The 12,924-nt window shown below is 39.6% G+C and overlaps 1 protein-coding gene across 1 annotated transcript; it reads right to left on the bottom strand.

The window, feature by feature from the left end:
• Window positions 1-7,293: 7,293 nt before the first annotated feature.
• Window positions 7,294-12,864, bottom strand: smim28 (small integral membrane protein 28). Its single transcript, XM_084949263.1, has 2 exons — window positions 9,919-12,864; window positions 7,294-8,442 (listed from the first exon to the last, which is right to left on the bottom strand). Exons 1-2 carry the CDS (start codon window positions 10,027-10,029, stop codon window positions 7,966-7,968), a joined length of 588 nt encoding a protein of 195 aa, XP_084805389.1. The 5' UTR covers window positions 10,030-12,864; the 3' UTR covers window positions 7,294-7,965.
• Between the last annotated feature and the right edge of the window lie 60 nt (window positions 12,865-12,924).

Genomic DNA, 12,924 nt, shown 5'->3' with positions numbered 1-12,924 from the left:
TGTCATTATATTAATGCTGCTATCCTGTATATATCGTACTTACTATTGTTTGAGTACTTACGATTGTTTTATTGTACTTTTTATATTTTACATTTATATTTATTATTGAATCTTGCACCAAGGGAGTGGCACTCCAATTTCGTTGTACTCTGTACAATGACAATAAAGGCTATTCTATTCTATTCTATATAAAAACATAACAGTGCAAATGCAAATTCTTTGCTGACAGTTTAACCAAAAGGCATTTCCAGTGGAAATTGGCCGACATATCCTCAGCATAACCATGTATAATATCCACAAAACTTAAAAAGAGCTTATACACACACAATACGGTAACATTATGTTGAAGCACAGTACGTATCACTCCACGAGGCTCCTGACTACGATAGCCGTAACGCTCCGACAATCCATCAAGCGGTGCGGCTTCGTAGCTTAGCAAAGTCGTACTAAAACATTTGACAGATTTTCGAGCGCCGTGTACATAAAATCGTTTCGAGGTCAGTAAGCACAACCAGAATTCATACATAAGGCACACGGGATTATAAGGGGCTCTGTCGATTTTCAGAAAAATCAAAGGATTGATTTTAAGTGTGCCGTGTTTTCCAAACAACACGGTAATAACGACGGCCTGCTAGCATGCGCTACCAAAAATAGTGCTGTGTTGTGTATCTGACGGACGAAAGCTAAACCAGTTCCACCACTGAAGTTGCAGCATTTTTACAAACCAATTCTGGTTCATCCGTTTCATTCAACGATCTGCTTTCGCCCTTCTCATTCTCAGTCGCCGCCGTGCTTTTTCGGCCATGTGCGTACGAAAACAAAGGCACTGCTCGTGCGCGTTTTACCCATATTCTATCGCCATATTTCATTTTCTTATCGTTGCCCAACATTATACCGGTATTACCGTGAACGGTATGATATGGCCCAGCCCGAGCTGGCATGAGGGCACCATTTGTGTTTTGTGGAAGGATCGAGGTGTGTAATTAGTCCTAAACAGATTCAGCTGATGTGTATCCGGGACACTGCGCTGTCTCTGATTGGTGAATGGAGGGAAACTTCACTAACGTAAATATAAGAAATTAAAATTCTGCTTTTCACTTTTTGTGCTTTTGATTTCCTTCCACTCCCCAGCTGCCTGTGTTGCGTCCTCTATTTAAATTATTCAAACTGTGGTCAAAGCGAGCCACCAGACAGCAACATTAACTAGAGTAGCAGTCATAGGGTTAGCCTGTGTCAGTTAATGAGGTCATGTGTTTCAGCTTGGGGGACACTAACCACAACACTGATGTTTTATTTAGCTTCTTTTAACTGCAAATGACACGCTGCTGTTTTTCAGTGATGATTTTTGAGCACTTTCTGCAGGATGTCAAACAAAAATTAACATTTTTCTCTATTTGTGTGTCGGGTTTTTTGCCACAAAGCAGCCAGTGCAGGAAACAGAAGCACTAAAACAACATCAAATGAGTCATTTCCTAATGTGGCTAATCTTTTTCTTTGGCTGATTAAAATGGAGTTGTTGTTGACCTGCTGTTGGTCATCAGTTCATCTGAGCAGCACTTAATCTTCTCTCAGTATATTACCAAAAATATTAGCTTGTCTGCCTTCACATGCATATGAACTTGAGTGACATCTCATTTTTAATCCATAGGGTTTGTTATGATGTCGGCCGCCCTGTTGCTTATATAAAAGACTCTCCACAAGGTTTAGGAGTGTGTTTAATCTTCCAGAAGTGTATTTGTAAAGGTGGGAACTAACAAAGCACAAATACTTTGTTGATGTATTTTAGTAGAATTTTCACGTATCTGTACTGATTTGAGCTTAAACTATAACACATGAAAGGAAATCTATCAGTATACCAGTTCATTTTATGGCATACAAAGAGAGGAAACTATATAATTTATGGATAATTCACAGCTCTATAGTCAGGGGTTAAGGAGGACCATTAATTTTGTTGTTCATACGCTGTGGTTGTGGTTGTGGTCACTCAGCATCTAGCTAGCTCTACAGAAGAGGAGCAGCATAAAGGTAAAAACATTTTGTCAGGTAATTTCAAATGCAGCGTTTTTAAATCAGCTCAACAAACATCAGCAAACACACAAACTGTTTGTGCACAGTGTGTTGCAGCTCAAAGTCCAGCTGTTTATTTCACAGAAAGAGAAAAGTAAGAGAGCTAACTTCACTCAGAGATGGAGAAAGCTAAGAAAGACAGGACGAGAGGGGAAGAAGGGAGGTTAGATTTAAAGGTGTATAGGAATTTATTTTATTTATGTATTAATCACATTATTTTATTGTATAATGCCTTGGTGCCACTGGATTTTAACATGTCTCACACTCATACAGTAAGACAAATGGTGGGGGTCTAGTAAGGAAGTTGGGGGAAGCAGACAACTCCACAGGAAGAGTCTTTTGGCTACGTTCACACTGCAGGTGAAAGCGCATCAAATCCGATTTTTTTGACCCTATGCGACCCATATCCGATCATGGTATGACAGTGTGAACGGCACAAATCCAATATTTTCAAATCCAATCTGGGTCACTTTCGTATGTGGTACTGAATCCGATACATATCCAATGTTTTAGAAAGCGACTGCTGTTTGATGGTCATGTTGCATTAAATCAGTCTTTTACGTCACTGACACAAGACAGACGCCAATTATCATCTCCGGAGAAGACATCGTGAACGCTTCCTGTCCATCCAGTGTAGATGTTAGTGAAACTGTTGGGACAACAACGTTGGAGAAACGTGAACATTTTATTTGTACTGTATAATCTGCAGATTCTGACAGAAATCTGCAACTATCCTTTGAAGCACCGCTCCTCTAAAACAGCAATAAGGATCATTATTAGGTTATTTACATTATTATGTAAATAACAAAATAATTTAAAGCACAAATTGGGAAACGTAAAGTCCGAAGTCTTTATATTAAGGCCATCAGTCAAACAATACTGTTTGCTCTGGGTCTAAACAGAGCGCGTTGTGTATGGCGTCTTCTTTTGCGCATGCGGCCGCTTTGAGCGTTCACACTAGAGCACGTTTGCTGTCGCATTTTATTTGTAGTGTGAACAAGCAGACAAAAAAAATCGGATTTGATCAAAAAATCGGAATTGAGCATTAAGACCTGCAGTGTGAACGTACCCTTTGTCTCTTCGAGGACTCTGGGAGGTAGCAAGGGAGTGTGAACCTTAAGGTGCGAAACAGCTGTGTACTGCCTTTTGTTCCTGAAGGTCTTTAACTGAGAGCCATGCTAGGCTCAGGGAGACTCTGCTGACCGTCTGCCCCGCGGTCATGCAGGCTTTCCACCAACTTGGTTGTTTGTTCTTTGTGTTTTGATTAAAGAATGTTAGCTACCGCTCACCGCTCGTCTGCAGGCTTTATTTAAATGGAAAACTTCCACAACAAAGGGAAGGACTGCTCAGTGGGATTTGATAAACTGGAAATCTAAAGCTTATTTGTAAGTCCTCATTTTTAATAGATAGATATGGGATCCATGCTCTCCCATGAAGCCCATTCTATGATGATCTCTATACTGTTCTTGAGCTAATACGATGGCCACATGAAGTTTGGAGGTGAAAGTTAGCAAACTGTGCCTCAGTATCTGCTGACCCCACTCTGTGATTTCACATGGCCTCCCACTTTCATGCTGAGCTGCTGAGAGTGACCCATTCTTCCACAAATGTTTGTAGAAGCAGTCTGAATGCCTAGGTGCTTGATTTTATACACTCGTGGGCATGCAAGTAATTGGAACACCTGAACTCAATGATTTGGATGGGCAAGTCAATATTTCAGGCAAAACAGTGTGTCTACTTCTTATTTTAAGTCAGGGGATGAAGACTGTCAAATTAAATCAGTATAACTAACATTATCAGACATATGGCAAACAGGCTGACACGGTATATGCTTCAAAAAGCTCCTGAGTAATGATCAGGATCTAATTAGTAGATGTTTCTCCAAAAGTGGCCACACCCACCGCACTGACTCAAGGTGAGTCATGATTTGACTTTGGGCCACATCTATTCCACACAACACGAAGGCTGTATCCCAATTCAGGGTCTGCAGCCTTAACGGTCCACAAGGGCCGCGTACTCAAAGACCGCTAAGGCCGGAAGTGCGAGGCTTGTGAAATGGGACCGTCTAGCCTCTGTCGCGCTGCCCGGGTTGCCTAGCAACCATGATACTAACAGCTGGAAACGTGTCATACAGCTTTGATTGACAGAAATGAAGGAGAAAATCTTTTGTTCATTTGTTTGTTTGTTTCTACACGAGCTTTGATTTGATAAGTATCTGAGGCTGAGACCACAGGACTGTGAAATCATGATTGTTGGGCTTCATTTCTGTACTGAACAGTCATTTAAGATTAGCTAGTAAATAACAATTAGCTAATGTTGTTCATGAGACTAAAGTCATCTCACTGTGGTAATGTAAATATAATATGGCCAATATTAAAGTTATAATTTCAATCATTATTAGTTATTATTGGGGCGATCGTGGCTCAAGAGTTGGGTGTTTGTCTTGTAATCGGAAGGTTGCCGGTTCGAGCCCCGGCTCGGTCGTTGTGTCCTTGGGAAAGACACTTCACCTGCCGCCTACTGGTGTTGGCCAGAGGGGCCGATGGCGCGATATGGCAGCCTCGCTTCTGTCAGTCTGCCCCAGGGCAGCTGTGGCTACAACTGTAGCTGCCATCACCAGTGTGTGAATGAATAGTGGAATTGTAAAGCGCTTTGAGGGCCCCGAAAAGCGCTATATAAATGCAATCCATTATTATTTTATTATTATTATTACAGCAGTGAATGACTCTGTTTCAAATACTGAGCTTCAGTAAAGATTCAAGCTGCATTTATTTATATTTCCTGTCACCTTAAATCTTCACTCAAAGAAAGGTTCATTTGACACTGTGTATATATAAATGAGGGACAAATATTGAATATGTTGGCATTACTAAATTTGTCTCAGTGCTTACTTTAAATATCCATGAAATCATCACATTCTCTGTAACTATTGAACTATTGAACGGCGTATATTTTAAAGTAAAGGCTTTAAAACCAAGTTAGTACAAACGTCACTAATGTCACATAACTTTGCCGACATGTGGCCAACAGTAATGTTTTAATGTTCTAAGTTATTAAACATTTGAAATCAATATCCTTAGTGTCCTTATTTTCCTATTATATTGTTTTATGTACTTTAATAATGAAGGCTTGTAGAGCAAGGCCACTTTTGACTCACAAAGTGCTCAGCCAGACTAAAAAACAGGAAGTTTTAGTGCACAGCCATATTAATAGATAAGACACAGAAAAGAGGAACTTTGCCATATAAGCAATGTTTGAAACTGTGTGACGTGTAAAGTACCAAAATAAAACCTATATGAGGCACAGTTTATGATTCTAATGTTAGAGCTCTTGCAACTGGCGTTTGAGCTGTGCAGGGGTCTCTCTCTTCCGGAAGATGATTGAATAAAAAGAAATATAAATGTTTTAACACACTATGAGTCGGTTTTCTCTGTTCTGTCATGGGGACAAAAGAATCGGGGTTTAATAACACCCACCGCCGCGCTATGCATTCTGGGATTTGTTGGGCCATCCTTAAAATTCAGGGAAGTAAAAGACGCATTTGAGGCCCGCATTTCTATGGAGCAGCCTTTGAATTGGGACAGGCTTCGTCGCGTCGCTGTGACGTAATCAGCCTTAAAATGCGGCCTTCAAGGCTGAAGACCCTGAATTGGGATACAGCCTTATTCTGACCTATTGTCAAGCCCAGTTCTTGATTTGTTCTTTTTAGTCCCATAACTTAGGACCAAAGACAGTTAGGTCCATATATGTTTGCACAGTGACACAAGTTTTGTTTTTTATATAACGGACATGAAAATATTGTGTTGACTCTCAGCTTTCATTTGAGGGTGTCCACACTCGAACTGGATGAATGGTTTAGGAGTTTCAGCTCCTTAAAATGTGCCGTCCTCTTTTAAATGGACCAAAAGTAATTGGACCATGACTCAAAGTGTTCTTTGTGTTCTTTTTGTTTTGATTAAAGAATGCTAGCTACCGCTCACCGCTCGTCTGCAGGCTTTATTTAAATGGAAAACTTCCACAACACTTGCATTGGCTTCCCATTGAATTTAGGGTTCATTTTAAAGTCCTTTTATTGGTTTTGAAAACTTTAAATGGTCTGGCTCCTGTCTACTTATCTGATTTACTGAAGCCACATATTCCTCCTCGCATGCTCCGTTCAGCTGAGCAGCTGCTGCTGTCGGTCCCTAAGTCGCAGCTGAAATGCAGAGGAGACCGAGCGTTTTCAATTCCAGCTCCGATGCTCTGGAATAACCTTCCCCTCCAAATTAAACAAGCGTCATCAGTGCAGGTCTTTAAGTCCAGATTGAAAACTTATTTTTATTCCCTGGCTTTTAACTCTGTAGGAAACTGACACCTTTCTTATTTATTTTATTTTTTTATGATTTTATGGTATTTTTAATTTGTTAGTTGTTTTGATCTGTGTTGTTCAGCACTTTGGTCTGCCTGGTGTGTTCTTAAAGTGCTATACAAATAAATGATGATGATGATGATGATCTACACTTTTGTACATCCTGAGAAAGCAAGACAGCATTGTGAACTCAGCAAAACAAAAGGAACATCCATATCAATATCCAAGTCTACCATAAAGAGAAGACTACATAAAAGTAAATACAGAGGATTCACTGCAAAGTCCAAGCCACTCATAAGCCTCAACAATAGAAAGGCTAGATTGGACTTTACTTTAAAAAAAAAATCGAAATAAGACAGAACAGTTCTGGAAAAATATTCTTTTCACACATGACACCAAGATCAACGAATGCCAGAATGATGGCAAAAAAAACCCGGCATGGAACACAGTATGATCAAAAACAGCATGGTGGAGCCAGTGTGATGGCTTGGGTGTGGCACTGAGACACTAGTGTTTACTGATGATGTGACAGAAGGCATTTTGACCAAGTATTTTTTTTTTTTTTACTTTCAGTTATTTAATTTGTCCAATTACTTTTGAGCCGCTGAAATGAAGGGAATGTGTTCAAATCTTCTAGTTCCTCAATATTTTTTAATGCAATCTTTTTGTTCAGCCCACTGAATTAAAGCTGGAAGTCTGCACTTCAACTGCATCTGAGTTGTTTCATTTAAAATTTAAAATTTAAAATTCACTGTGGGAACGTACAGAACCAAAATTAGAAAAAAAAACCCGTCAGAATATTTATGGACCTAACTGTGTGCCTGCTATCTGTACAAATTCCTGTATGTGAGGAGGATACAGTAATAAACAGTGGGACACAGGGATCGCTTCACTTTATTGTTTGTGATTATTACACAGTAAAAATAAATACAAATGTCAGCATTATAAAACTGTCCTGTTACCACTACTGCTCACTAAAGTCTAAAGGCTCCTACAGCTGTGTCACAGGTAAAACACACAATAATAAAAATAGCATGTTTGTTATCCACATGAACACTTTTACAATGTTAAGTACAAACAGGAGAAATTATCACACTAACTTATGAGGAATGATGTAAATGGTAAGAATATTATTGTGTACAAGTCTGTGTGGCTTTTTTACACTGTGCTTGGTGCTTATGGCGTAGAGGGCTTTGGTAACAAAGAAAAAAAAATAGCCATTCTGTGTCAGAGTTATAAATATTTAGCACATTTGTCCATTAAGGTAAAAATCACTGAGGATGTCATCCAAAGGAAGTTTGGAGACGCCTGTTTCCTGGATCCCAGTCACATTATTCAGTATAAAAACCAGTTTAGAAGATCTTCATGCAGCAGCACAGGGCCCAGCTCTTCTTGGCCCATTTGTTTTTGTAGTATTATTTTATTTTTAATATACTTAATAGGGTGATTTGGGATGTAGTCTTGGTAAGTAATATGTTTGATTCCTATGTCCTCAACTGGAAGTGTTTTCATTCACATCTTAGGTCTCTTCTTTTAATTTCAGCTTTGATTCAGTCTTTGACTTCTTCTATGATTTCCCTCCTGTCATTCATCACCATCATCATCCCTTCTTCTTCATCTCCACAGCGTGCCTCTGGCCCTGGACTTGGAGGGAGCAGCTCTGCATCTTTTGAGCTGCTTGTGCTAGCAGCTCTGGCAATCCTGGTGAGGGTCTGTTCATACGGAGAGGGCAGATAGACCATGAGGAATACGCCGTCTGTCACGTCCTGCTCGGAGCTTGAGCTGGGAAGTGGACCTCTGTTGCTGCGGAGGGAGGACAGCAGCTCGCAGTTCCTCTCTGGGTCCTGTAGGTCCTCCAAGGCGATCACGTTAGCCAATCCCAGCTTTCCATCGAAGCTGAAGCCCCTCCTTCGGCGGCAGACCACGAAGCCGAGGATGCTAATGAAGAGGACGAGGAAGGAGATGCTTGCTATGACGATGTAGGTGACTGATCCACCGCTGAAGATGGCCTCATCAAAACTCTGGTTCTGTGAGTCAGACACAAGATGTTATTATTATTATTATTATTATTATTATTATTATTATTATTATTATTTGTAGTTAAGGAATATAAAGTGCAGAAGTCACAGATTTAACAGAGGTCATTTAGGCGCCATAAAAACTTTGTCCAGCAGAGGGAGCTGTCCGTGCCGAACTTCTGCTGATTTCCTCTTTGCACTTGTGAATGTGTAGCATTGTGAGGGTGGACTTATGCCAGAAGGATGGACAAAGAACGATAAATACTTGTTTAATGTTTTACTGGCAGCAGGCAAAAAAAGCCATCACAAAAAAACGGCTTTCTTCAGAGAGCCCAACTATGAACATGTGGATGAACATCACAATGGACATTTACAGAACGGAGAAAATGACAGCAGATGTGAACTACAAGAGGGACCTGTTGGTATCACGATGGAAGAAATGGATGGACTACATTAAAAAACGCAGGCCAGTTTTTGCTTTTGCTCTAGATTTTGACTTTGTTAACTACTAGAAGACTAGAGGAAATATTAGTTATATTAATGGAAACAAAAACACACTCCCTACATTTTTTTCTCTTTCCTTTTTCTTTTTCCTTATGTATCTTTTATTTATTTATTTATTGTTTCCTGTTTTGCTTATTTTTCTTTTCTTTTTTTCCTTCTTCTTCTTTTTGTATGGATATTTTAGTTGTTTAAATATAGAAAAAAAAAAGAAAAATATATGTAGTGACAAATTGCTGAAGTTGATGGTATTGTATAGCGATTCCAAAATGTCAATTAAAAAAAAAAAAAAAGCATTGTGAGGCTGAGCACACAGCCTGCTGATGTTATTTTTATTTGGAGCATATGTGCACTTGAAAAGCTAAGAATGAAGAGTAAACATGAGATGGGAGACGTTGTCTTTTACCAGACAGCAGTTGTAATAAAGGACTTGTTGTTAAATAAATGTTAAAACATCCAAAATTTATTGAAATAAAGCTAATGTTGTTACATATTGTTGTTGGAAAGTAACTGAAAGAAGTCTTTAAAGGATGTCTTCCAGTTCTACACATCTGCATTTTTTCCAGTCTGGATTTTAGGCAGTGTGATTAAAAACACACCAAGATCAGATAAAACTAATGAAATAAAACTGGATTCAAGTATCAACGCAAAATTTTATTTCTGACATGTCATCGAATGCCAAGAATCGTATCTTCATAGCTTCAAATAAGTAACGTTTCTAAAAGCTAGAAGTATAACTCTGCAGAGAATCTTTGAAGTGACACGTTTTTGTTGTGCAAGCTTTGTAACATCTCTCCATCAGTTCGACAATTATTAATATTTTATTTTATAACGTGGACGCTCACATTTGTGTCACAAAAACTGCAACTGCATTTAATTTTTCAAATGACATATTTTCAGATTAAATTATGAACTGATGAAAAAAAACCACTGACAGCATGTTTAATAATAAAAATAAAATCATCGACGTCTGCGCGAACTCACCGGTGCCTGTCTGTCAGTGGAAGGCAGAGCCGAGGGTCCGGATGACCAGTCTAGAGAGTCCCGGCCAGCGGGTCCAAACTTTCTCCAGCTGCTCTCCAGCAGAGACCGCATGGTGGAAAGTTTCAGGATCCGAAGCCGACGGGTCTGTTGACGGCTCAGAGGGTTAGCACCGACTGCACCGCTGAAGTGATCAGCCTTAAATATATCTGGGAGGGGGAGGAGGGAGGGATGGCAGAGAAATGAGGGCAGCAGACAGTCCAGCAGAGAACAGACACATCACTGGTCCCAGTGGGTCACAGCCGAGGGTGTTTCCAGGATTTTTCTTTTTTAAAAACTATGGTGTGTGGGTGTGTTTTTATTGGGGGCAGAGAGATCGCGTGCTTCCAAAAATATGCATTAGGAGACGTTACTACAAATCTGTGTTGAAGGATAAGATGTATAAACTAATAGGAAAAAACTGCATTTATGGTTCCAAACACAATTAAGTAAATAAGCAAAGTAGATGAGTTAGAGAACAGTAGACAGTAAGAACTCTATTTTTTTGCATCTATAATTAACTCACAAGCATTCATTGCATATTATTTGAATATTTAACACTCACTGACACACTGACAAAGAAATTTCTTTCAGTGAGAGCAACGAGGAGCCATCAGAAGCTAAAATCAATCACTTACACTTTGAATGATTTTTACATGTAGTAAGATTGTTGCTGTTTAACAGTCATGACTGTGTCGATTGTTTGAAAAGTCCAGATAAGCGATGACAAAGAAAATCTGACATAATGTGGCTCACTGGGTGTGTAGTGGATACATTCAAATGATCGGTGTAAAGAGTGAGACAATCAGGAAGCTTTAACTCCAGTGGATGACATCCCTCTGTCACTCAGAGTGCTCGTGAATATCAAGAAGACCAAAAGTGAAAAATCTTTGTGATCTGATGAAACTTTTCTCAACATTTCTGGGATATAAAGTAAGTCTGAGAAAGGTTTTACACACTTTGAGACAATTTACAAGTCATTTAAAAGTGTTGAAGAGGAAAGTATATCACGGGTTTACAGGTTTGGTAAAAACTTTACAATAAATCGCTGCCAATAGTCCATCCATCCTCTTTGCTTATCCCTGTCAGGGTCGCGGGGGGGCTGGAGCCTATCCCCGCTAGCACAGGACAAGAGACAGGGTACACTCTGGACAGGTCGCCAGTCTGTCACAGGGCTGCTGCCAATAGTCATAGCACGCCATTCTCAACCAAGTTACACATTTCGATACAACTTTTGTTCAGGTTTTCTTAAAACTGCAGGATTATTTTGGGACTGAAACTCTTAGGAAAGAAGAAAAAGAGGAGAAGCAAGATGAATAGTTAATCTTTTAAATTGAGACATTAAACAATTTATTGTGGTATAAAATGCTGTTATTTATGTTTCTGTCCATGGTTAAATTGGTAGGACTACACTTTTTTTGGGGGGGGGGGGGCAACTTCTTCACACAACACAGTTGTGTATGTGGCTGTGTTGTATTCAAAGTAAATGGGTCTAAAAGGGGACCAATACAGTCTCTACCTTACAAAATAAAATAAAGCACCTTGAGGCAAGTGTAGAGATTTGGCACTATATAAACTGAATTGAATGAAAGTAACTTTTGGATGGATTTATGTGACTCTGTAACTTTGGAAACTGTCTTTTAATGATGAGGTATCATCTGTTTTCTTCTAAATACCAGGCAGAAAATATGCTTTCACATGCAAAATGAATGAATGAATATTTCATTTTCAGCAAAACAAAGGTTTAGGAGAATTGAAGTCACAACCACAACAACTACAGCAAGAAGGTAAACCACCTGGTTATGGTACGACCGTCTCAGGCAAAAGACAAATGCTTTCATATGGCCAGCCAGTATTAGTTCCAATTAATATTACTCTTAGAAAGGTAAAAGAGGCACATTTATAATCCTCACAAATACACTATATTGGCAAAAGTCTTGACTCGCCCATTCACATCATTGAATTCAGTTGTTCCGATCACTTCCATGAGCAGAGGTGTATAAAACACCTCTGCATGCAGACTGCTGAGTGAATTTCAGCATGGTGCCGTAATAGGATGCCACCTGTGCAACAAGTCGAGTCGTGACATTTCCTCATTCCTAAATATTCCACAGTCAGTTGTCAGTGGTGTTATAACGAAGTGGAAGCGATTGGTCCTGCTGCCAGCGGATTCCAGAGCAGTGGAGACATTTTCTCCGGAATGACAAATCTGTTTGCCAATCTGAGTCGGGTTTGGGTTTGCCAGAAAAAAAGTGGGTTTTTTTAATACTTCAGCTTAACAAGACATCTTGGACATTTTCATGCTCCCAACTTTGTGGGAACAGTTTGGGGATGGTTTCTTGTTGTTCCAACATGACTGCGCACCAGTGCACAAAAGCAGGTCCATAAAGACATGGATAAGCGAGCGTGGTGTGGATGAACTTGACTGGCCTGCGCAGAGTCCTGACCTCAACCTGATACAAGCCAGGCCTTCTCGTCCAACATCAGTGTCTGAACTCACAAATGCACTTCTGGAAGAATGGTGAAAAATTCCCATAAACATTCCCAAACCTTCCATTAAACTCTATGGGTTAAGAATGGGATGTCAGTCAAGTTCATATGTGTTTGAAGGCAGACGAGTGAATGCTTCTGGCATATACCTTAAACATACAGCGTATATATAAACAGGTTTCACTATTTTGTGAGCCTTGTTCTATAATTTATCTCCAACCGTTTTGATCTTTTGGCAAGGACAGCTCTAATACCACTTTCATGTATTCAGCAAATCGCAGTGTGTCAGCTCGGCTTAGCACACAGACTCCAACAATGTGCAAATGGAACCAAAGCCAAACCGTCAGCAATAACAAAATCAAAAAATCCCCCTAAGCTCCGTAACTAAAACATTACAGCTGGTTTTGTTTATTCTGCACAAAAATCCTTTTTTACTGTTAAAATCATCACTTTCAGATTGGATTGAAGACATCCAAACTT

The sequence above is a fragment of the Perissodus microlepis genome, chromosome 13, assembly GCF_051167445.1.
Source record: "Perissodus microlepis isolate ML-2025 ecotype Zambia chromosome 13, ASM5116744v1, whole genome shotgun sequence".
NCBI classification, from domain to species: domain Eukaryota; kingdom Metazoa; phylum Chordata; class Actinopteri; order Cichliformes; family Cichlidae; genus Perissodus; species Perissodus microlepis.
This window is presented reverse-complemented; position numbering and strand designations above follow the sequence as displayed.